The 22,274-nt window shown below is 38.6% G+C and overlaps 1 protein-coding gene across 1 annotated transcript in view; it reads right to left on the reverse strand.

The window, feature by feature from the left end:
- Positions 1–22,274, reverse strand: part of TANGO6 (transport and golgi organization 6 homolog) — a 150,912-nt gene that overhangs the window by 115,500 nt on the left and 13,138 nt on the right. Inside the window, exons 5-9 of the mRNA XM_059667636.1 lie at positions 21,681–21,817; positions 17,809–17,971; positions 15,939–16,021; positions 4,189–4,301; positions 1,472–1,648 (exon numbers count right to left, since the gene is read on the reverse strand). Coding sequence (XP_059523619.1) covers positions 1,472–1,648; positions 4,189–4,301; positions 15,939–16,021; positions 17,809–17,971; positions 21,681–21,817 — 673 coding nt within the window. The remainder of the gene's footprint in view (positions 1–1,471; positions 1,649–4,188; positions 4,302–15,938; positions 16,022–17,808; positions 17,972–21,680; positions 21,818–22,274) is intronic.

Below are 22,274 nucleotides of genomic sequence, written 5' to 3' on the forward strand. Positions count from 1 at the left end.
AATCCATGTTTGCATATAAAAAAACTTGTGTATAATTTCAGGAGATTATAGCCCTTTAAAAGTCCATGTGGAGACCCCAGGTTAAGGATCTGGTAGGGATGGAGATTCATTCAAGCACTGCCTATTCACTATCTTTCCTACAATAAAGAAAACTTTAGTTTCAATAAGAGCTGTTGATTTTGACACATGTGCACTAAAGGCTTGTTAAGATAGCAATATGTTTTAACTACTGATAAGTTAAATACTATAAAATTCTCTATATAGTCACTAAATTGGTCCCTGTTTCAACTGTACCAAAAGAATTTTTAAATAAACATGCCCCAAAATTTTAAACTCTTTCAGTTCAAGGGCATAACCATAGAACCTACCAATGCTCAACAAAATAACTCTCAGTAAAATACTAGCTTGAGTTTGTACTGATAATTGTTTGCAATCAATATGTTTATTTTCCTCAAGTTCATCATATTGAAAGTGTTCTAAAACTTAGTCAACCATAAATAAAAAAATTAAATTTAAACACTTTAACAAACGACAGCATTTTTAATGTGATATGATCTAAGTACAGTAGCTGCCACCAGGTAAATACTTTGTGAAATCTGATAAGAATAATTTACAGTCTGAGGTAATAACATCTATACATATCACCCAGAAAATGGAAATAATTTAACCTACACTTGTGAGATGTTGGAGAAATAAATTACCCATTCCAGTAACATTTATTAAGCACCTTCTAATCAATCCCTGGGAGAAACAAACTGTCATTACAAAATTTCTATAATAGATAGCTATCAAGCAATTTCCCATAGGAAAACGTCTGATTCAGAACACATGTACCATTTTGAGAGTGAGAAAGCACATTGGTTTATGGCAGGGGTGGGCAAACTTTTTGACTCGAGGGCCACAATGGGTTCTTAAACTGGACCGGAGGGCCGGAACAAAAGCATGGATGGAGTGTTTGTGTGAACTAATATAAATTCAAAGTAAACATCATTACATAAAAGGGTACGGTCTTTTTTTCCAATAGTTTTATTCATTTCAAACGGGCCGGATCCAGCCCGCGGGCCGTAGTTTGCCCACGGCTGGTTTATGGTGTTGAGGGTGAACATGTGTCTGTCCTTTATTCTGACTCACTGGCAAAGTCTTTGTGAAGTAAGGGGCTGAGCTGTGAGGCTCCAGTAGATTGCACCTACTATTAGCTAGCATCAAGGAAAAGCCTGGAGGATTACTAAAGGCCAGGGGAAGGTCAATGGGGAAAAAAAGGAGACATATGTACTACTATTTGTAATACTTTAAACAAGAAAATAAAATTTTTTTAAAAAAGGCTCACATTTCATTTAGACACTATAATAAACGGGCGCATGTCAGCTGCTTTTTTGTTTCCTTCCTATCAGCGCCCCTTAGTGGACAAATCACAGAATGGCCTCGGGTACAATTAAATCTGAAGAGAGATAGCAAAGGGTGTTGGACTCACCAAATGGCCTCTTTGATGGTAACCATAATACCACCTTGAGTGGCAGCTCTAAACTGACACAGAGAATGGAGTGAAGGCACAGATCTGTCCAACCCCGCAAATCCTTTTAGGCTGGCAACTGCTTTGTTCCTCTCCAGTTTCCCCAGAATCCACAATAAGATCTCTTGGCAAAGTGACCTGGCAGAAAAAAGTTATAAATGAGCTTGTCATCTTACTCTATGCATCTAACAAGAGAGAAAGAAAGACTGTCAGGTCCCACTGCATTCTAAATGCTGGCATAGTCACCTAGTTCCACTGAAGTGCAGGAGTGAAAAGAATGCTTCTTACAAATATTCTGAAATTCAATGAGTGACTGACGGATCTTTGGCTCTAGAAATAAATGTGATATGACATATGAGCCCCATGTGAATGTATTTTTTGTAATCGAAGTGTACCCACTGCCTTTGGATTAGGCACTGTGAAAGAAAGTTTACATTGATGAAACCATCACTGCCAATGGGACCAATAGCTGGCGACCAAGAAACAGCATACCAACAAATTCTTGCTGATTCCTCATCCCCTTTTCAACTAGGAGAGGAATGGAATAAACATTTGCCTCTCCCTTCTCAGTCTCTGATGTGGACATGACAGTGCTATGAGGACTTGGGTTTCAAAACTAAAACAAGAGTTATTATATGGATGGTCCATGAAAGCCAAATTCACATATATAGTCTCCATCTCACACTGCCCTTTCTATTGTCACTTCCCATATGGCTCTGGGCTACAATGATGTGCTAACCAAAAGTTAGAGTCAAAGGCAATATGTAAGCTTTGACTAATATGCAAGACAGTGCAGTTGACCCTTGAACAATGTGGGGGTTAGGGATACCGACCCCCCCCCCACCACACACACACACACAGTAAAAATACATGTACAGCCCAACCGGTTTGGCTCAATGGATAGAGCGTCAGCCTGCGCACTCAAGGGTCCCGGGTTCGATTCTGGTCAGGGGCATGTACCTTGGTTGCGGGCACATCCCCAGTGGGGAGTGTGCAGGAGGCAGCTAATCCATGTTTCTCTTTCATCGATATTTCTAGCTCTCTATCCCTTCTCCCTTCCTCTCTGTAAAAAATCAATAAAATATATTTAAAAAAAAATACATGTACAAATTTCTGATTCTCCGAAAACTTAAGTTGTCCCTCCATATCCTTGGGGGATCAATTCCAGGATCCCCTGGAAATACCAAAATCTGAAGATGCTCAAGTCCCCTATATAAAATGGCACAGATTGCCCTAGGCAGTTGGCTCAGTGGATAGACCGTCAGCCTCTGGACCAAAGGGTCCCGGGTTCGATTCCAGTCAAGGGCACATACCTCAGTTTACGTGATCCTCCCCAGCCCGGGCCCTGGTCTGGGCGTGTGCAGGAGGCAACCAATTGAAGTGTTTCTCTTACATGGATATTTCTCTCTGTCTTTCCCTCTCTCTTCCACTCTCTCTAAAAATCAATGGAAAAATATCCTCGGGTGAGGATAAAAAATAAATAAATAAATAAAATGGCATAGATTAATGTATAGTCAGCCCTCCACATCCACAGATCCCAAGCACAGCCTGAAAACAGTACAGGTATTTATTGAAAAAAATTGTCTATAGACCCACACAGTTCAAACCTATGTTATGCAAGGGTCAACTATACTTTCCTTCACCCCTTGGTGATGATGGTAGCTTTCTATTTGCTAAACAGTTTAATGCACAATTAATCTTCATAATAACTCAATGAAGAAGGTACCATTATTGTATATCAGATTACATATAGGTTATTTGCAAACACCAAAAATCAGAATTCTGTATGATTTCAGGAAGGATATAAACTCTTATAAGGAGAAAGAAACCACATAAGTAGCTGTGAAAATAGAGCTGATAAAAAAGGAGTCCTACTTAAATCCCAATACAAAAGATTATTTTCTGGATGACTAAGAAACCCCTTCATTCTAAACTATCCTGTGCAGCACTAACACCAAATCCAAGTCTAAATTACAGAGTCTATATTCAGATCCAGATTTCCCGAGCTTGATTCCTAGCTCCCCATGAGGTAGTTATGAACCATCCTCTATTTCCTCCTTCCTAGACATGTAATTCCAGTATTTTTCACTGGTTAAACAGGGGCATGTTCATACATGTAAATATTCATCTCTGATGTCTAGGACTGAGGCTGAGGCAAGTCATTTTAAAACCTACACTCAATCCCCTGCAATTTACAAAGCTCTCTCTTTTCTAGATGAGCAGAATAAGAAGGTTCTCAAATGTTTTCCTGACTGAAAAGAAAAAATCCTATATAATAAAAGGGTAATATGCAAATCGACTGAACGGCGAAATGACCAGTCGCTATGACATGCACTGACTACCAGGGGGCAGGCGCTCAACACAGAAGCTGCCCCCTGGTGGTCAGTGTCCTCCCACAGGGGGAGCGCTACTCAGCCACAAGCGGCGGTGGTGGGAGCCTCTCCCGCCTCCGTGGCAGCGCTAAGAATGTCCGACAGACATCCCCCAAGGGCTCCCAGACTGCTAAAGGGCGCAGGCCAGGCTGAGGGACGCCCCCACTCCCCTCGAGTGCACAAATGTCGTGCACCGGGCCTCTAGTTAATTATAAGGTGACATGTTAAATTCAAAATAAGAACAAGAGCAACATGCAAGAGAAGACTTCACTATTTATAAACAAGTCAGTTTCTCTGGTTGTTTACCTTATGTGAGACACGCTCTGCTTGGTAAAGCAGTAGAGAGAAAAGAGCACTCCCAGGACGGGAAGCAGGGAATCCACCAAAACTGTTAAAGGCTCATTCCCCACCACGTACACCTAGGGAAAAGGAAAAGGAAAAGGAGAGAGTAACTGCAAAGCCAGAGGAATGGGAATCAAACAGCATACACTTATTACCAGGGCTCAGTCTTACCATAAGCAACACACTAGTGCTAAGACAAACAATTTTAGCTCTAAGGCCAATGAAACCATTTGAGATTGACAGACAGGCTGAAACACATGGAGGGAGACTGGGCTGGAGCTCTTTTGTGTGCACAGCCTAAAAAACTGCTGGGCAAAATGGGTAAATTGACCTATTTTCTGACCCCTTACTTTCCTACTTTTGATTACCTCTGAGTCTCCTAATCTGTCTATTATTCATCTGTACAATAATTCTCTTACTGCTGAAGGCCCTGCTCTTAGAAACTAACAAGCAATCAATACCATATAGAAAAAGTTAAACCTAGTTTGGAAAAAAAACAACACAAAAAAACATAGCCTGCTCTAGATCTGTCACTCTTAAAATGTTACTGGCAAAATGGTATGTCCTATTCTCTCCAAGTCAATAAATGTTCAAAGAAGTTATGCTCTAAAAAGGAAGGAACTCTTACCATTTGCAACGTCATGGATGGAACTGGAGAGCATTATGCTAAGTGAAATAAGCCAGTCAATGAAGGAAAAATACCACATGATCTCACTCATTCATGGATAATAAAGACCATTATAAACTTTTGAACAATAATAGATACAGAGGCAGAGCTGCCTCAAACAGATTGTCAAACTGCAGCGGGAAGGCCGGGGAGGGTTGGGGGGCAGGAGGTAGGGGGGTAAGAGATCAACTAAAGGACTTGTATGCATGCATATAAGCATAACCAATGGACATAAGTCACTGGGGGATAGGGGAGGCTAGGGGACTGTCTAGGGCGGGGGGAAAAAATAGACACATATGTAATACCCTTTGTAATACTTTAAGCAATAAAAAAAAAAAAGAAGAAGTTATGCTGTGTATCTAGATCTGCATTGGCCTTATAGGGTGAAGTGTGTGGGGATGCTGATTTTTATTAACAATAATTATGGTACATATTTTTTGAATATCCACTGGGATCAAAGTACTGTCCTAGGTAGTGAATATAAAAATGAATAAGAGTCATCTCTCAGACTGCTTGTGATCTAACAAGAATAAAACAAGTAAACAATTATAATAACAATAACTCAAGGTGGGTAACTTAAAGTATCTTAAGAAGTGCAAAATACTATTCAAAACTCCAGTCAAACATACTAGGATTTCAAAATGTAATTATTTTACAATAAATTAATTAAAGCCTGATAATGTGGACAGTGATAACGGTGGATAAAAGGAGCGGGGGAAAAAGAAACTGACAATGATTATACTCTTAGTATGTGTTCCAGGAACTGTGCTGGGGTTTTTATCTTCTGTTAGATTCTTTAAAGAGTTAGCTCATGAAAATGAAAATCTCACAACGTCAGTATTAGCAGCCTTTTTTACAGGGTGAGGAAAGGAAAGCTTAAAGAGGCCCTTATTTACAGAAAGTATTGAGGCAAGAATCAATACTGCTTATGGGAAACTAAAGGGTCATAGAGGCACAAAGTGGAAAAATCTCTGTGCTTTTCCAGAGAATCCTGTCCCTTCAAATCAACCCTAATTTTTCACCCTCCTTAAGCCTCCCAACTCCTCTATGGAGCTCGATAACCAAGGAGCCAGCTTCCTGTGCATGATCTAATCTCCATAAGCCCAGCTAAATGAAGTGCAGTGTTCAGAAGTAATATGCAGGCCTAATTATATGTCACCAATTACAGGAGGTACAAAACAGATTGCCCAGATAACGTAAGAGCCCATTGTTCGGCTTTGGATTCTGTGTTCCCAGAGGTAATCCCCATGGAGCCATCCTTCCTTACCAGCATCTTTTGTACATTACAAAACAAAGAACAGAAAACACACGGATGGGGTTAAATCTTTATTATTTACTGGCTTGATGGGGCCCAAACACCTAAAACTTTAACATGAACTCAATCAAGCACATTTCCCAGGGATATAAGTTGTTGTTGATAAATTCCTCCAATTTTTAAATCCTCTCCTTATACTTTTCTGTATTTTATTAACAAGAAAGAAGTACTACTTTTATATTTAGGAAAAACTGTACAGCTATTTATACGTATGTTATTTATTGTTATTCTAAAGCTTCAGCAAATGCTTATTGAGCATCAATTGTGTGCCAGGCATACAGAAGTGAACAAATTGTCTGCGTCTACATTCTGGGGGGGGGGGGGGGACAGTGAATAAACAACAGATATAATATCAGGTAATGACAAGTGTGATGAAGAAAAACAAAACAGGTTACAGGGATAGAGAGTGACGAGAGGAAGGGCATGTGGAAAGAGAGGGAAATTAAGAATAATTCCTATCGCCCTGACTGGTTTGGCTCAGTTGATAGAGCGTTGATCTGCGGACTCAAAGGTCCCGGGTTTGATTCCAGTTAGGGGCATGTGCCTGGGTTGCGGGCACATCCCCAGTGGGGACTGTGCAGGAGGCAGCTGATCGATGTTTCTCTCTCATCGATGCTTCTAACTCTCTGTCCCTCTCCCTTCCTCTCTGTGAAAAATCAATAAAATATATTTTTTAAAAAAAAGAATAATTCCTATCAACTCATCAACTAATAATTCATTAAATTCACAGATAGGAATAGAGAAATGGAATTTTTTCAAAGTGGAACGATTTAGCAATAAAGTCTCCTTTGGCTCAATCTGATCAATAATTTTCTCTCTATCTCAAAGAACTTTAATGGCCTCTGCTTGACACATACAGTATTGTCACCTTCCTTCCAATGTTAATAGTAAATTCTTCCTTGTATTGTGCCCAAATCTACCTTTCTTTAAATTTCCTTAATGAAAGTATTTTCCAAAAGTTTTGGACTAGCCATCTAAAAAAAAATCATCAAAATTCAGTTTCTGTTCTCCACCTAATAGATTGCTCTGCATCTTAATGACTAGATTGTATTTTGTAGTTGAAAGACAGGCAGTGGTACTTATTAAATTGACCCATCAAGTTCTTCTTCCATAGGCTAGCTATGTATTTGACTGTTCAACTATTCATTCATTCATTCATGCAAATATTCGTTAAGCATCTAACAACTATTAGTGACTTTTCTCCTCTGAATTCCAATAGCATTTTAAAGCTTCTAACCTATAATCAATCTTTGAATATATAGTTATCTCTAACCTCTTCATCTAGCCTTGAAGGCAAAAGTCAAATTTCCTACTTCAGCACCTATCAGAGGAGATGATTATGTTGTGTTACCTCAATTTTTGGTAAATAAGCAGTTTTTTAAAATATGTTTTTATTGATTTTTAGAGAGAGGGGAAGAGAGAGGGATAGAGAGAGAGAAACATCAGTGATGAGAGAGAAACATCAATTGGCTGCCTTCTGCATAACACCTTCTGGGGATCGAGCCTGTAACTCGGTCAGGGGTGATGAAAAAGTTCTGAAACCAGAGAGTGGTGATGGTTGTACAACATTGTGAATGGACTTAATGCCACTGAATTAAAGTGTCTAAAATGGTAAATTTTATGTTGTGTGTATTTTACCACAGTTTCAAAAAGAATAAAGCATTGTACTCCATGACCTCCCATACTCACTCCCCTTGTTTATAATAATATTTTCAATGCTTCAGTTCCTAACCCATACCAACTTTCTCCCAGCTGTCCCCCACCCCACCCCCCATAATCAGACCCCAGCTAGTCAGGCTATTAATAACTCTATTCCTGCAATCTGCAAAAGAGAGCTGGAGTTCCTGAGTGGCACCATGGACAGCAGCTTCTGTACCACTTCCTCTTCCTCCTACTGAGCATCTGATATAGTCCCTTTCTACCAAGTCTTCTGGTGGATCTCCAGGGCCATATCCTAGGCAGTCCTTTCCAATGACAGCCCCTTCCTTCCAATCTCTTGCCTCATACTAAACTCACATGCAGGTTCACAGTTTGGTCTGCACCTAACATGCAACATTAACCTCTACTTATACTTCCAAAGTAGACTCTGGTTGCTTCCCCCTTAAGTGGACTTCCCAGATTATTGACTTGTACCTGGAGTTTAGAGACCCACAACGGAGCACAGGAGGATGACTGACTGAACTATGATCTCTGGTGCCAACCCTGACAATGAACAAATGCTCTAGAAAACAAAAACAAAAACAAAAACAAAAACAAAAACAGTCCTTCCAGTGAGGTCATACTACATATAAAGGGAACTGCTGGGCCAGTCTCCTCCACACCAGGCTGGTGACAGCACCAACTGAAGAAGCAGTCAAGGCACAATAGGCAAGCTGCTTCGTCCCCTCTGAGGGAGGGAGAACTCTACTGCACCATCTCTGTGCCCTAACATCCAGGCATTGTGGAATTTCCTTGGACTGTGCTTATGTGTTATCTCTTTCTAGTTGGGGTTCCTCTCTCCTCACCTGGAGGCAAAGTGGGATGGGAATTCAAGTTTTGAAACACAATTCAATACTTCATATGTTATTTCTACCTGTGGTAAAAATGTCCCATATCATTAGAAAGTTTCCTTTTTTCAGCAGTATAACTATTGGGTATGTTTCGCATAGGATTGTTTGTAAAACTTCCACTGTCCAGTTGTGAGATGTAACACAAATTGAGTCTCAGTTTCCTTATGTGGAAAATAATGGGGTTGGATTAATCAAGTTTTAAGGCCTCTTTCAGGTTTAATCGAGCATTCTCTGACTTGATTGCAAGTTTGCTCATTTTCTTCTATACCTTTCTGGTACCTCAGCCATTAAGAGGTAAGACTAGTTGGGGGGGAAAAGAACCATCTTTCCCCACCCAAAATTTTTTGAAACAATCTTCAATTTGACCAAAATTTCTATCCCTTCCAGACACACTTTCTGTTCTATCAGTTATGAACTTAGTACTTTAAAGATGAAATCCTATTTAGTTGAAATGTTTTGTGTATCTGTACAGCCAGGGATCACCAAACAAAATACCCTGGAAAAGCTGAAGCAGAGAAGGGAGAGACAGACTCTCAAGGTACCTTTTCAGTCCTTTGGTGTAAAAAAGCCCCTCTGTAAGTCAAATGGTGCTTTGCAGCTGAACTTCCTTATCTAGCTGTGGCTTTTCGAGTATAAATGTGTAGGGCAGAGCTGTCGGGCAAAATAAGAGAACAGCATGGCTCTATAAAAACCATTATCGGCTCAGAACAGATTAGAAGAGGAAACAGATGGGTACCAGTGATCCCACTGGCAGCCTGGGGATTTCCTCATTCCTTTCTGGGGATTTCCACATTCCTTCCTGAATGCATCTTGGCTTTCCATCACAGAGCCAGCCATGAGAGAAGGCGCCCGCGGTTAAGCCTTACAACCCTTCATTCAAGCTTAGAGGACGGCTGCTCTAACGAGTAGCAGAGGCGTGTTTCTGGGTACTTAATTATACACAGAGCGCACATTACTGTAACTCTTTGCTTGACTGGGAGCTCCTTGAAGGCAGCAACTGGCTTAATCATTTCTGCATTTGTAAACTTCAAAGAGTGTCAGGCACTTAGTAGGTAGTTGGTAAATTTTTTTTTGGTGACCAAGTAACTGATTCAAAGAATGAATGAACAAAGACTGACTGGTGTTTACTTTCTCAAAAGCTCTACTTTTGTGGAGAAGTTACAAGCACTCTGTATTTTCATTAAAACACACACACACACACACACACACACACACACAAAACAACTTATAGCTAGAAGCTACTCAATCAATGCAAATTAACTGAACAGAACAGAACTTCAGCCATGAAAGGGAGAACAGATTGGACAAAAGAGGGCTTGACTTTACCATATTGGCTTGTTCAGTGCCTACTATCTTCAATGTCTGAAGGACTGAATTTCTCTGGCAGGCTTGACTAGAAATTTAAATAAAAAGGAAAGGAAAAACTCACAAGAGTCAAAATGGTCAAAAGTATTAAGAATAAACATGTGTTTCCTTTTTTAAAAATTAAATGTATTGGGGTGACATTGGTTAATAATATCATATGGGTTTTAAGTGTATATTTCTATGATTCATGATTTGTACTAGTATATTGGATTGTGTGCCCACCACCCAAAGTGAAATCATCTTCTGTCACCGTATCTTTGGCCCTCCTTGCTCTTTATAAATGTTTCTGTTTCAAAGCAAAACAAAACAGAAAGCAGTCCTCACAAGATCCATCTTGCATTTCATAGACTCCCATTACATTGTTAAGCACATGCTGAGTAACTGAAAAAGCACTGGGAAGTCAGGAGTCAGGAAACTGGGTGTGCCACCTATGTGATTGCCCAAAATCACATATCAAGTGAGTGAACATGGATAAGACATTTAAAGCTCCCTAGATCTCATTTCCTCATTTATAATGTAGGCACTAAGCTTTTAGCGTAAGGACCAAGTAAGATAATTCATGTTAGAACATTTTGTCAAATATACACCTTATGCAAATGTTAAATTTCTTTCTAAATATTTTATTCTCACTGATGCTACTGTAAATGGAACTGTCTTCTTAGTTTATGGCCTTATCTTTCACAGGGATGTACAAGTGTGGAAATAAAAACATGATGAGTTTATTCAGAATCAAGCTGACTTAATCCTAACACCGAAATCCAGTACAGGCTGAAACTTGATTTTACCTGTTAAGTATTAAACTAGCTAAATGCTGCCTTCTAAAATATCACAGTGATCCTTTTGATAGTAATGTTCCAGAACTTCTAATGTACTTACTGAGTTTAAATAAGACTTGTGAGAGGCAGAAGAACAGGACAAGTTACCTAATACAGCATTTTGTACTATTCATGGTTTCAGAGCATATTGCATAAAATTATCCTTTAAAATAAGAATTTCTGCCCTAACCGGTTTGGCTCAATGGATAGAGCGCCAGCCTGCAGACTGAAAGGTCCCAGGTTCGATTCCGGTCAAGGGCATGTACCTTGGTTGCGGGCACATCACCAGTGGGAGGTGTGCAGGAAGCAGCTGATCGATGTGTCTCTCTCATCGATGTTTCTAACCCTCTATCCCTCTCTCTTCCTCTAAAAAATCAATAAATATATATATAAAAAAAAAAAAGAATTTCCCTGAACCAAAAAGGAACTGACAGTTTTTTGAGCACCTATTATGTATTAAAGCATACAATGAACCTACCAAAATTTACCTTATTCACCCCCACAACTCGTGTTAAAGACTTCACCTAAAGTCACATTCATAGTCAACCCTGGAGCCAGATTCTAACCTAGGTCTGACTCAAAGGGGCAGGCGCTTGTCACAACACTATACCAGAATCTGAACTGCAGCATTTTGAAAATCTAACACTTGCCCACATCCCACAGCTTCGAAGGATGCTTCTTTCAGTCCTTTGCATGTTATTCAAGGCCACAGTTCAATTAAAGATGAAAACATCCAGAAAGAATGACTGCCTTTAGGGAACAACCACAGATGGAAGGGAGGGTAACTTAAAGCCTTTTGCACTTCTTAAACTTATACCATGTGCAAATATTATCTTTTCTAAATACAGAAAGAGTGAGAGAAAGACAGAAGGAAGAAAAGATGATGGAAATGAGAATGAGGAAAATAAAATAATTAGTTACCTTCTAGCCTTTCCTACCCTAAAATATCTTCCACCTTTAGGGAGTCTCGGCAAGTACTATAAGGAATACTAAAAGGAAACATCCCCTACATAACCCTACTCCTTCTCCAACCCAAGTCCAATATCAGATTCTGGCCAGTTCTCTTAAAACCAAGAAAATACCCAAGTCAGAAAGAAGTGGAATTATCTTATCCTGCCTTACCCAGAACCAATCTCTATGCAATCTAAGCCTCTCTTCACCCCTGTAGGCAAAGAAAGACCATTTATCCCTCTCATACCAGGAAGGACAAAAGAATTTCAGCATTTTAGGACTTGGGCCTCAGACATTCAGAGTCAGAGGAAATAGAATAGAAAGCCAATGAACTAAAAGTTATTTGAGCTGCATATCTCCTTTTTGTCTTAGATAATCTTACCAGAGGTAAGGTACACAACATAGAAATGATGGTAGGAGTTATTATGCAGATGAAGTAGAAGTAACTATGCCAAGTTTCAATACAATTCCACGAGCACCTATATATATACACCTCTATTGGTGAGAACTTCCCACTTGGCCCACCAGAGCCATACGGCTCCACTCGCTGTGTGTATGAAGGATGCAAGCGCAGAAAGGCCTTTCCTTGTCATTGTTCCCACCATAAAATTTTCATTCAGAGAGCTGAATTGAACATTTTAAATGTGTGAATTGTGTGGTATGTGAATTATATCTTAATAAATCTGTTAAAAAGAAAAGGGGAGAGAGAGAGAGAGAGAGAGAGAGAGACAGACAGACACAACCAGAGCTGGAAACGTTCCCAAATGCTTCTCTAAAATTAAACACCCTCTTGTTACCCAGGGAGTTGCTGAATCAATTCAACCATCCCAGATGTTTTTCTTATTTCCTGCCGTTGAGCTGTACTCTATAATTTAGTATTAGCAGAAAGTTAATAAAGACACATCCTTTGTAGCTAAATTTTACACAATGTTTACCATTTCCCTCCAACATACACATTTCCTCTGTTTTCCCACTGCAGCTGAGCTGCCAAAACCTTTTAAGAGAATAATTACCCTTCTACACCCCTTCTACTTTAACGATAGTCCCAATCCTTGTGCATAATCAAGTGTTTACAGCAAACTGTTTTGCTTGCCTCTCCAGGAGGTTTTAATTCACCAAACTAGAAGTGGATTTCCCCCCATTTGGGGGGCAATAGGATTTGGGAGTGGTGTGGGGTTTCATTTTGGGTAATGAAATATCCTAAAATAAGATAGTGAGGACAGCTGCACAAATCTGTGAATATACTAAAAAACCATTGATTTGCATACTTTAAATGAGTGAGTGAACTATACAACATGTGAATTATATCTTATAGAGCTGTTTTTGAAATAGATTTTACTCTACATCCAAATGTCCATCAACTAATGAACAGATGAACAAAATGTGATATAGTCATACAATAGAATATTACTTAACAAAAAGAGATAAAATATTGATATATGCAACATATGAAACTCAAAAACATTATGCTAAGAGAGAGAAGCCAGCCACAAAACACAAAAGAGCACATACTGCATGATTCCCTCATACAAAATATCCCCAAAAGGCAAATCCAGAGAGGCAGAGAGCAGATTAATGGTTGCCTGGGGCTGAGAGTGGGAAGAGGAAGTGATTGTAAATAGGCACAAGGCATCTTTAGGGGGTGATGGAAATGTTCTAAAACTGTATTGTAATAGTTCCACAACTCTGTAAATTTACTAACAGTCATTGAATTGTACAATTTAAACATTAGTTTATGGTCTGTAAAGTATACCTCAATAAAGCTGTTTTAAAAAAGAAAGTACTCTAAAAGAGGCCAATAACACAATTTTTTAATGGACAAACTATATGAACAATTTACAGAAGTGAAAATATGAACAATTTACAGAATGAACTAAAAGCACAAAGTGATGCTTAACCTCACTAGTAATAAGAGAACTAACTGCTAATTAAAACTATAATGTACTAAACAGATTAGCAAAAACTCCATGGAAACAACTTAAATGTCTACCAATAGAAAAACAAACAAATATATGATGATATAATCACATAATGGAATAACATCTAGTGGCGAAAATGAATGAATTAATGTCACATACATTGCAATGCCATTAAAATAAATTTAAAATCATGTACAATGATACTACAAATAGCTTAAGGGATAGTAAATACAAATTCAGGATAGTGATCCTTTCAAGTAGAGAATTTTCAGCTGAGTGATGGGTGCATAAGCATTTTACTCTTCATATTTTTTATATGTTTGAACTATTTCATAATAAACTAAAATTTGAAAATTTACTATAAAATGTTTAATTTATGCCCTAGCCAGTTTGCCTCAGTGGATAGAGCGTCAGCCTGCGGACTGAAGGGTCCCTGGTTTGATTCTGGTCCAGGGCACATGCTCGATCCCCAGTAGTGGGTGTGCAGGAGATAGCCAATCAATGATTTTCTCTCATCACTGATGTTTCGATCTCTCTCTCCCTCTACCTTCCTCTCTGAAATCAATAAAAAAAATATTTAAAAAATAAATAAGTAAATTTACTACCGTAGAAAAGAAATGAGATATGTGGAATATAAAATTTTAAATTATTGAGAAATAATTCACATGCCATAAAATTCACTCTCTTAAAATATGCAATCCAGTAGCTTTTAGAATATTACAAGGTTGTATAACAATCACCACTGCCTAATCCAAGAATATTTTTTCCTTACCTCAAAAAGAAACCCCATACCCATTAGCAGCTACTCCCAATTCTCTATCTACAATTCCTAGCAACCACTAACCTACTTTCTATTTCTATGAATCTACCTACCCTGAACATTTCAGATAGAGTGAATCATACAATGTGTGGTCTTTTGTGTCTGGCTTCTTTTTAAATATTTTAAATCATAATTTTTTTTTAAATCCTCATCTGAGGATATTTTTCCATTGATTTATAGGGAGAGTGGAAGAAAGAGGGAAAGACAGAGAGAAACATTGATGTGAGAGAGGCACATCAATTGGTTGCCTCCTGCATGAGCCCCGACCAGGACCTAGGTCCGGGAGGAGCCTGCAACTGAGATACATGCCCTTGACCAGAATCGAACCCAGGAGGGTTCAGTCCGCAGGCCAATACTCTATCCACTGAGCCAAACCAATTAGGGCTTAAATTATAATTTTTAAATTCATCTATATTGTTGCATGTATCCATACTCCATTCCTTTTTATGGCTAAAAAATACTCCATTATGTAAATATATCACATTTGTTTATCCATTGATAGACTTTTGGGTTGTTTCCATATCTGGGCTATTTTGAACAGTGCTGCTATGAATATTCTTGTATAGATTTTTATGTGAACATGTTTTCATTTTTCTTGGGTATACATCTAGGAGTGGAACTTCTGGGTCATATAACTCCATGTTTAACTTTGTGAGGAATTGCCAAACTATTTTCCAAAGTGGCTGCACCTTTTTACATGGAGCATAGTTTTGAAAGCTGTTTACTCTTGTAAATATTTTTCATTTATAAATTTATTAAAATAAACTTTAAAAAGGAATATTTACCCCAAGCCTAACACAATGGATTTTATTTTTGACTAAAAATATATATCCTATATATATATCATATAATCATAGAGGATATACAATTTACTTTTTTTTTCATTTTCAGTATATATTTAGGTAGTCATTTGCAGGATCCATTTATTCAGACTTCTTTATGATGGTAATTACTATCAAAAGCTATAAAGTAGATTCAAAATATTCATACACTTTATGAAGCCTACAGTATTGTATTCAATTTCTGTCAATTTCTTTAAAAGGCATGCTTTCATCAGTGGCATGTGCTAGTTAGAGAATATAAACTGTTTAACATTCAGATAAATGATGAAAACTGACGATTTCAAAATGTATCAGTTTTTTTTCACTAACAGCTTATAGTTTCCAGTTTCAAAAAGTGAAAAGACTTTGATGATTTGGAATAATTTAAGATTAACCATTCCAATTCTTAAAGAACCAATTAAAAAGGCAAAATTATTTTTAAAGACTAAGTAAAAATATTCGCTAAAAACATTAGTGACTCAAATTACCAACCTTAAATACATCCTCAATACATCTACTAAGTTGTTCTTCTGTCACCAAAATGGTCCCTGGCACCATGTCATTCTCTGGAATCTCTAGAGAACAAAAACCAAAATTACCCACACTCAAGCCAACAGAAATAGCATGTCATTTTTTTTGTTGCCATTTTTTAATAACATACTGATTCTAGGATAACTTCCTATTAAATATATAAAGGAATTTTAAGTATTTACTCAACTATTATGTTTGTCATGTCTGATTAATTTCATTTCATCAAGGCTCAGTCTGGTGAAGTTTTACTATGCAAAAGAATTAGATTTTTTTCCATGACTCCACATCTCCCACCACATACATCCAGAAAAATTCACACTACAAAATGGCTTCTACACAAAGTCTACACAGACCTAAATTTGGTTTAACCATAACACCCAACATTTTTTTCTTCATTTTTAACCTTAGGAACTACTATGTAGAAAAAAAAAATTTTTTTTAATCACCAGGAGTGCTATAATGATACTCAGTATCCCAGCATTAAACTCAATAAAGCTATACATACTAAGGGAAGTGTTGAAAATGTCAATCTTTTAAGACATTAAAACAGAACTAAACACACTGGCCAAATATGGGGAAAATCTGAGCATCAAAATAAATGACAGAAATGTTTGGTAACCAATTAAAAAAGAATCTAAATATCTATATTGATATTTAAATAATAATTTTTTAAAGGGGCGAGGCAGGAAAAAAGAAAAGCTCTTCTTTACAGAATACTAACTAACAAAATAGAAATAACGAAAGAAATAGTCACCATTTTACTGGTAAGACTCATCAATGGATTCTAAACCATAGTATGAAAGGCTATTGGGAAATAGTATTCACACAGACTATCACACAGTCTCAGACTATCATGACATAGCTTACTTATTAATTACATAGGGAGGACAGTATTTTACAATGGAGAAATCTGTGTGCTACTGCATTAACTAAATTATCAAATATAACATTGCTAATAATGGGATAAAGTGATTACATATGTCCCTTAATCTGATGGAGACTGAAAAAAGAACCATCATCCTATGTAGTATTCCTGCCAAAATGTTTAACCTGGACCTGATCATGAAGAAACAATTAAACAAATACAAATTCAGAAACATGCCCTAGCTGGTTTGGCTCAGTGGATAGAGCATCGCCCTGCGGACTGAACCCTCTTGGGTTCGATTCTGGTCAAGGGCACATACTCGGGTTGCAGGCTCGGTCCCTGGTGAGGGGGCGTGCGGGAAGCAGCTGATCAATGATTCTCATCAGTGATGTTTCTCTCTCTCTCTCTCTCTCTCTCTCTCTCTCTCTCTCTCTCTCTCTCTCCCTTCCTCTCTGAAATCAATAAAAATATATTTTAAAAAAAAAGAAACATTCTATAACCTAGGCTCTTTAAAAATATGGGGTGAAAGACAAACAAAAAACTGGAGAAGTATTCTATATTAAAGGAAACTAAAAAGACATAGAGGAATGTAATGCATGATTCTTGGCTGGATTCTGGATTTTAAAAAGTAGTTATAAAGGAAATTCTTGGGACAGTTAGAGAAATCTGAATAAAATCTGTATATTAGATGATGTCTACAACTAACTCTCAAATGTTTCAGAAAAAAATGTACACGTATTGAAAGAGAAAGATAAAGCAAATGTGGCCAAAAAATAACAGTTGGTCAATCTAGGTTCACTGTATCTTCTTAGAACTTTTGTGAACTGGATTTTTCAAAATAAAAAATTGGAGGAGAAAAAGGTAAAACTAAAGTCACTGATATACCACAGACTGAAGTCATTTAAACCTGAAACACTGAAGAAGATCCTTTAGAGGGGCCCCCAACCACCAGACTTCCTCCTTTACCTGCTGTATTTAAACATCGATGAAGAGGCGCTAATACTGGCTGAAGCAAATACTTTGCTGCCAATTGTGGGTGTTCTCTTGACATAGTTATGAAGGTAGTGGTGGCAACTCTCTGAAATTGTCGTGCTGTTAATTTATCTTGAAAGTGAAATAAATCCAGGATCTAAAAGAAAAAGTATATGAAGAAAATAAATACCAGCCTCTTTACAAGGGGCATTACATTAACTAAAAAGAAAAAGCACTAATTTCTTTTTTTTTAAATATACTTTTCTTGATTTTTTACAGAGAAGAAGGGTGAGGGATAGAGAGTCAGAAACATCGATGAGAGAGAAACACCAATCACCTGCCTCCTGCACACCCCTCACTGGGGATGTGCCCGCAACCAAGGTACATGCCCTTGACCAGAATCGAACCTGGGACCCTTCAGTCCGCAGGCCGACGTTCCATCCACTGAGCCAAACTGGTCAGGGCAGCACTAATTTCTTTAGGCCAAAAAATAAACTCACTGCAATAACACTGATTCAACAAAATCGGTTTTTTAAAATTTAACAACCCAGTATCAAAGGTTGTGAGAACTGAAGAGACTATGTTTTCATGAAATAATTTTATAAAATTTATAAAATATATGCTCATTGTAGAAAATCTAGAAAATAATGTTTTGAGAATAAAATTAAATCTTCCTAAATCACTAATAATCATTTTTGGTGTATTTTTTCCAATATACAGTATTTCTGTATAATTCTTTTTTCTTTTTAATTAAAGCCACACTTAATATTCAGTTTTGTATATTATTAAAATATCATCTATACGTATAAAACCCTAATATGCAAATAGACCGAACAGTGGAACCACCGAATAACCAGTTGCTATGACGTGCGCTGACCACCAGGAGGCGTGCGTGGAACATGGTGGGCGTCGGCCATGGTGGGATGGTGGAACAGTTTAGTAGGGCACCAGACCAAGGCGGGGTACTTGTCGCTGTCATTGGGGTGAGCCTCTGGTGGTTACTGAAAATTCTTTGCTCCCCCCGCACCGCGGTCCCGTCTAGTGCTCAGACCCACTGCTGGTGCTGGCCCTAATCGCTCTGTGCCATCAGCGGGTGCTAGTGGGGCCGGCGCCATCCGAGCGTGGGAGCAGCAGGAGCAGGGCTGCCGGCAGAGAGGGGACTGGGGGCTGCAGAGGGCTGGTGGGGGAGCACAGGATGGGCCAAGACCTGCCCCTGTGCCCACCGCAGCCTCGTGGCCCACAGTAAAAGGTGCACGAATTCGTGCACTGGGCCCCCAGTACTGTTATAAATTCCTCAAAAATACTTTATGGTGATATATATCTATTCAAGCTGCAGGTAAGAATTTATTAAATTATTTCCTAATATCCAGACATTCTGTTTATCACCAAATTTTGCTATTATAAAAGCACCACTAAATGAAATTACTGGGTCAAGGTATATAAGTACATTTAGAGCCTGAAGTCCGCCTGTCGTGTATGAACAGACTATTTTCTCAAACACAAACATAGATCTCCAGTGCCTCGGTGGGTTTACCATACTCTAAAAGCAACTGATAGAAAAGTATATTTGCCGGGAGCCGGTCCATGCTTGCTGTTTCAAGGGACCTGGCATATATGGCATACTTTTCTTAATATGTTTGCTCACCTTCTTGGCACTATGTGTTTTAACCAAGGTCACCTCTGAGAAAGGTTGTTTCCCCAGGTAGGGATTTTCCCCTGAAGTTAGGGAGGGAATAAAACCCCTTAACTAAGTGCCAGGCGGGTAATTAATCATTTTAACTACGAACAATCATGCTTAAGCTACATAATCTTTACTCCCTGGAATGGAGATAAGAAACGCCCTAACCTTTGGAATAGAGATTGATGGGATTGAATCAACTGGTATAAATGCAGATGTAACAAGACAGGAAGAGACAGAACTCAGAACACAGAACTTAGGACACAGGGCTTGGAAGACAGGACCAAGAGAGACAGAGCCTAGGCACAGAACCTACACAGAACGTTCTCTAGAGACAGAAGAACTTCGCTGGCGAGAGCATGCCGGAGGATCCTGGACCGGGACTGGCCTCGGAGCCTGGAGGCAGAGCCTGGCGAGAGAGCATGGCAGGGGATCCTGGACTGAACCTGACTGCGGAGATTGGCAGGAGAGCCTGACTAGAACCTGGTGACTGAACCTGGCTGGAGATCCGAAGCAGAACCTCTGAACTTGGCTGGAGATCCTGGCTAGGCTGCTGATCAACTGAACGCTGTCTCCGTGTCATTCCTTCTTCGCCCACTCCGTCTATGCCTTTGGGAACCCCTGGACCCACTGGGGCTGGACCCCGGCATATATTTCTGTTCCTGACTTAAAAGTGACTCTTGCACTTTTTGCAGGCAGGAGAATCTCTGTCCAAAAACTATATGTGACCTCTGACACTGCCAGAAAAACTCAGCAAGCCTGAAACCTGTGACTTGATTTTAGCCTTTGTCAAGTACCAAAACTAAAGCTCCTAGTTTCAGAAAATATTTATTCATCATTGCAAATGCTAACTTTGTCCTGTAAGATTATTTATATGTAGTATATTTCACTATAAAATCTTTACATTGTGATATTGTGTTCTCATGCATGCCTGCCCAAGAGAACCCTGATCAGCATAACAAAGAACTACTTTCTTTGGACTATACTTCAAAAGCCATTACATTTAATTGCATGGGGAGTACTGATTAAGAAAACTCCTTCCAGCCCTAACCGGTTTGGCTCAGTGGATAGAGCATCAGCCTGCAGAGTGAGGGGTCCCAGGTTCGATTCTGGTCGAGGGCATGTACCTTGGTTGCAGACACATCCCCAGTAGGGGGTGTGCAGGAGGCAGCTGATCGATGTTTCTAACTCTCTATCCCTCTCCCTTCCTCTCTGTAAAAAATCAATAAAATATATTTTTTTAAAAAAGAAAAAAGAAAGAAAACTCCTTCCACATTTTTCACCTATCAGATTAGCAAAGATAAAAAAGTTTTGTAGCATGTTGTATAGGCAAAAGTGTAGGAAAACAGATACATAAATAATATCAGTTAAAATTTTAACTGTATATACCCTTTGAACTAGTCATTTCAATTCTGGGAATTTTTCCTATGGTAGGACTTGCACATGTACAAGATTTATGAGTATTAACTGTAGCATGGCTTATAATAGCAAAATAATGAAAACAACTCAAATATCCATTAGGCGACTGGTTAAAAAAATTATGGTACAGTAATGTAATGCAATACTACCCACCCACGAAAAAGAATTAGGCAGCTCTATATGAAATGACTATATGAAATGATCTCCAAGGTACATTGTTAAGTTAAAAAAGCAAAATGAAAAACAGTGTGTGTAGTATGTTATCATTTGGATGAAAATTAGACTATATATACACATACAAATACATATAGTTATATATACATAACAGAATATTTCTGGAAAATAAACAAGAAATTGGTAACAGTGACTACTTCTGAGGGACTAGAAGTGAGAGGGAAACTTACAATTCTGTTAACTCTTTTGTGCTTTTTAAATTACTAGTATGTGTCATATTAATTTACCTTATTTATTTAATACCTATTTTTAGCTAATTAAAAACACAGAAAAGATAAGGACCAAGATAAAACTTTAGTTTCATAGCCCAACTCTGACAGCAAGCTGGGTGGGCTACTTACTTATCTGACAGTGATGAAGTGTACTTAAACCTAACAATTAGGTCGGTGTCTCCAACAGGTTTTTAATTCCCTCACTGAACAATAAACTTAAATATTATATTGCTTTTACCTCAATATTAGAGGAACATTAAAAATCCTCTTTCTGTAAATAAGCAGAAAATCCTCAAACATTCAAAAGAAACAAAATGATTTACCTGGGGGCAGGTATCTCTATAGTAGTCCTCTGGTGAAAGAGACTGCTGGGGACAAGAGGCCAAAATCTTTGCAATCAAGTCACACTTTTTCCAGTCAGCAGCTGTTGCCTCCGCATCACTCCCACCAGCCACTCCAGCTGTCAGCAATGAACAGAGATGTCAAAAACTCACAGCAGTTTCCCAGGTCAGGTCCTAAAAATGTGAGATAGTCCTGGCTGGGTTTTCTCAATGGTTAGAGTGTGGGCCCATGGACCAAAAGGTCGCAGATTCGATTCCGGGTAAAGGGCATGTACCTCGACTGCAGGTTCAATCCCCAGCCCCCAGTCAGGACTCAAGTGGGAAGCAACCAATTGATGTGTCTCTCTCAAGTCAATGTTTCTCTCCCTCTCCCTCTCCCTTACCCTCACCCTCACCCTTACCCTCTCTTCTCACTCCCTCCCACTCTCTCTAAAAATCAAAGGAAATAATATTCTTGGGTGAGGATAACAAAAAAACACAAACTTTAACAATTACCAGGCATAATCATACAATTCAGTCATAAAAAGGAATAAAGGGCTGATTCATGTACAACACGACTAAACCTAAAAAAAAAAA

This window comes from Myotis daubentonii, chromosome 15 (assembly GCF_963259705.1).
Source record: "Myotis daubentonii chromosome 15, mMyoDau2.1, whole genome shotgun sequence".
In the NCBI taxonomy this organism is placed as follows: Eukaryota; Metazoa; Chordata; class Mammalia; order Chiroptera; family Vespertilionidae; genus Myotis; species Myotis daubentonii.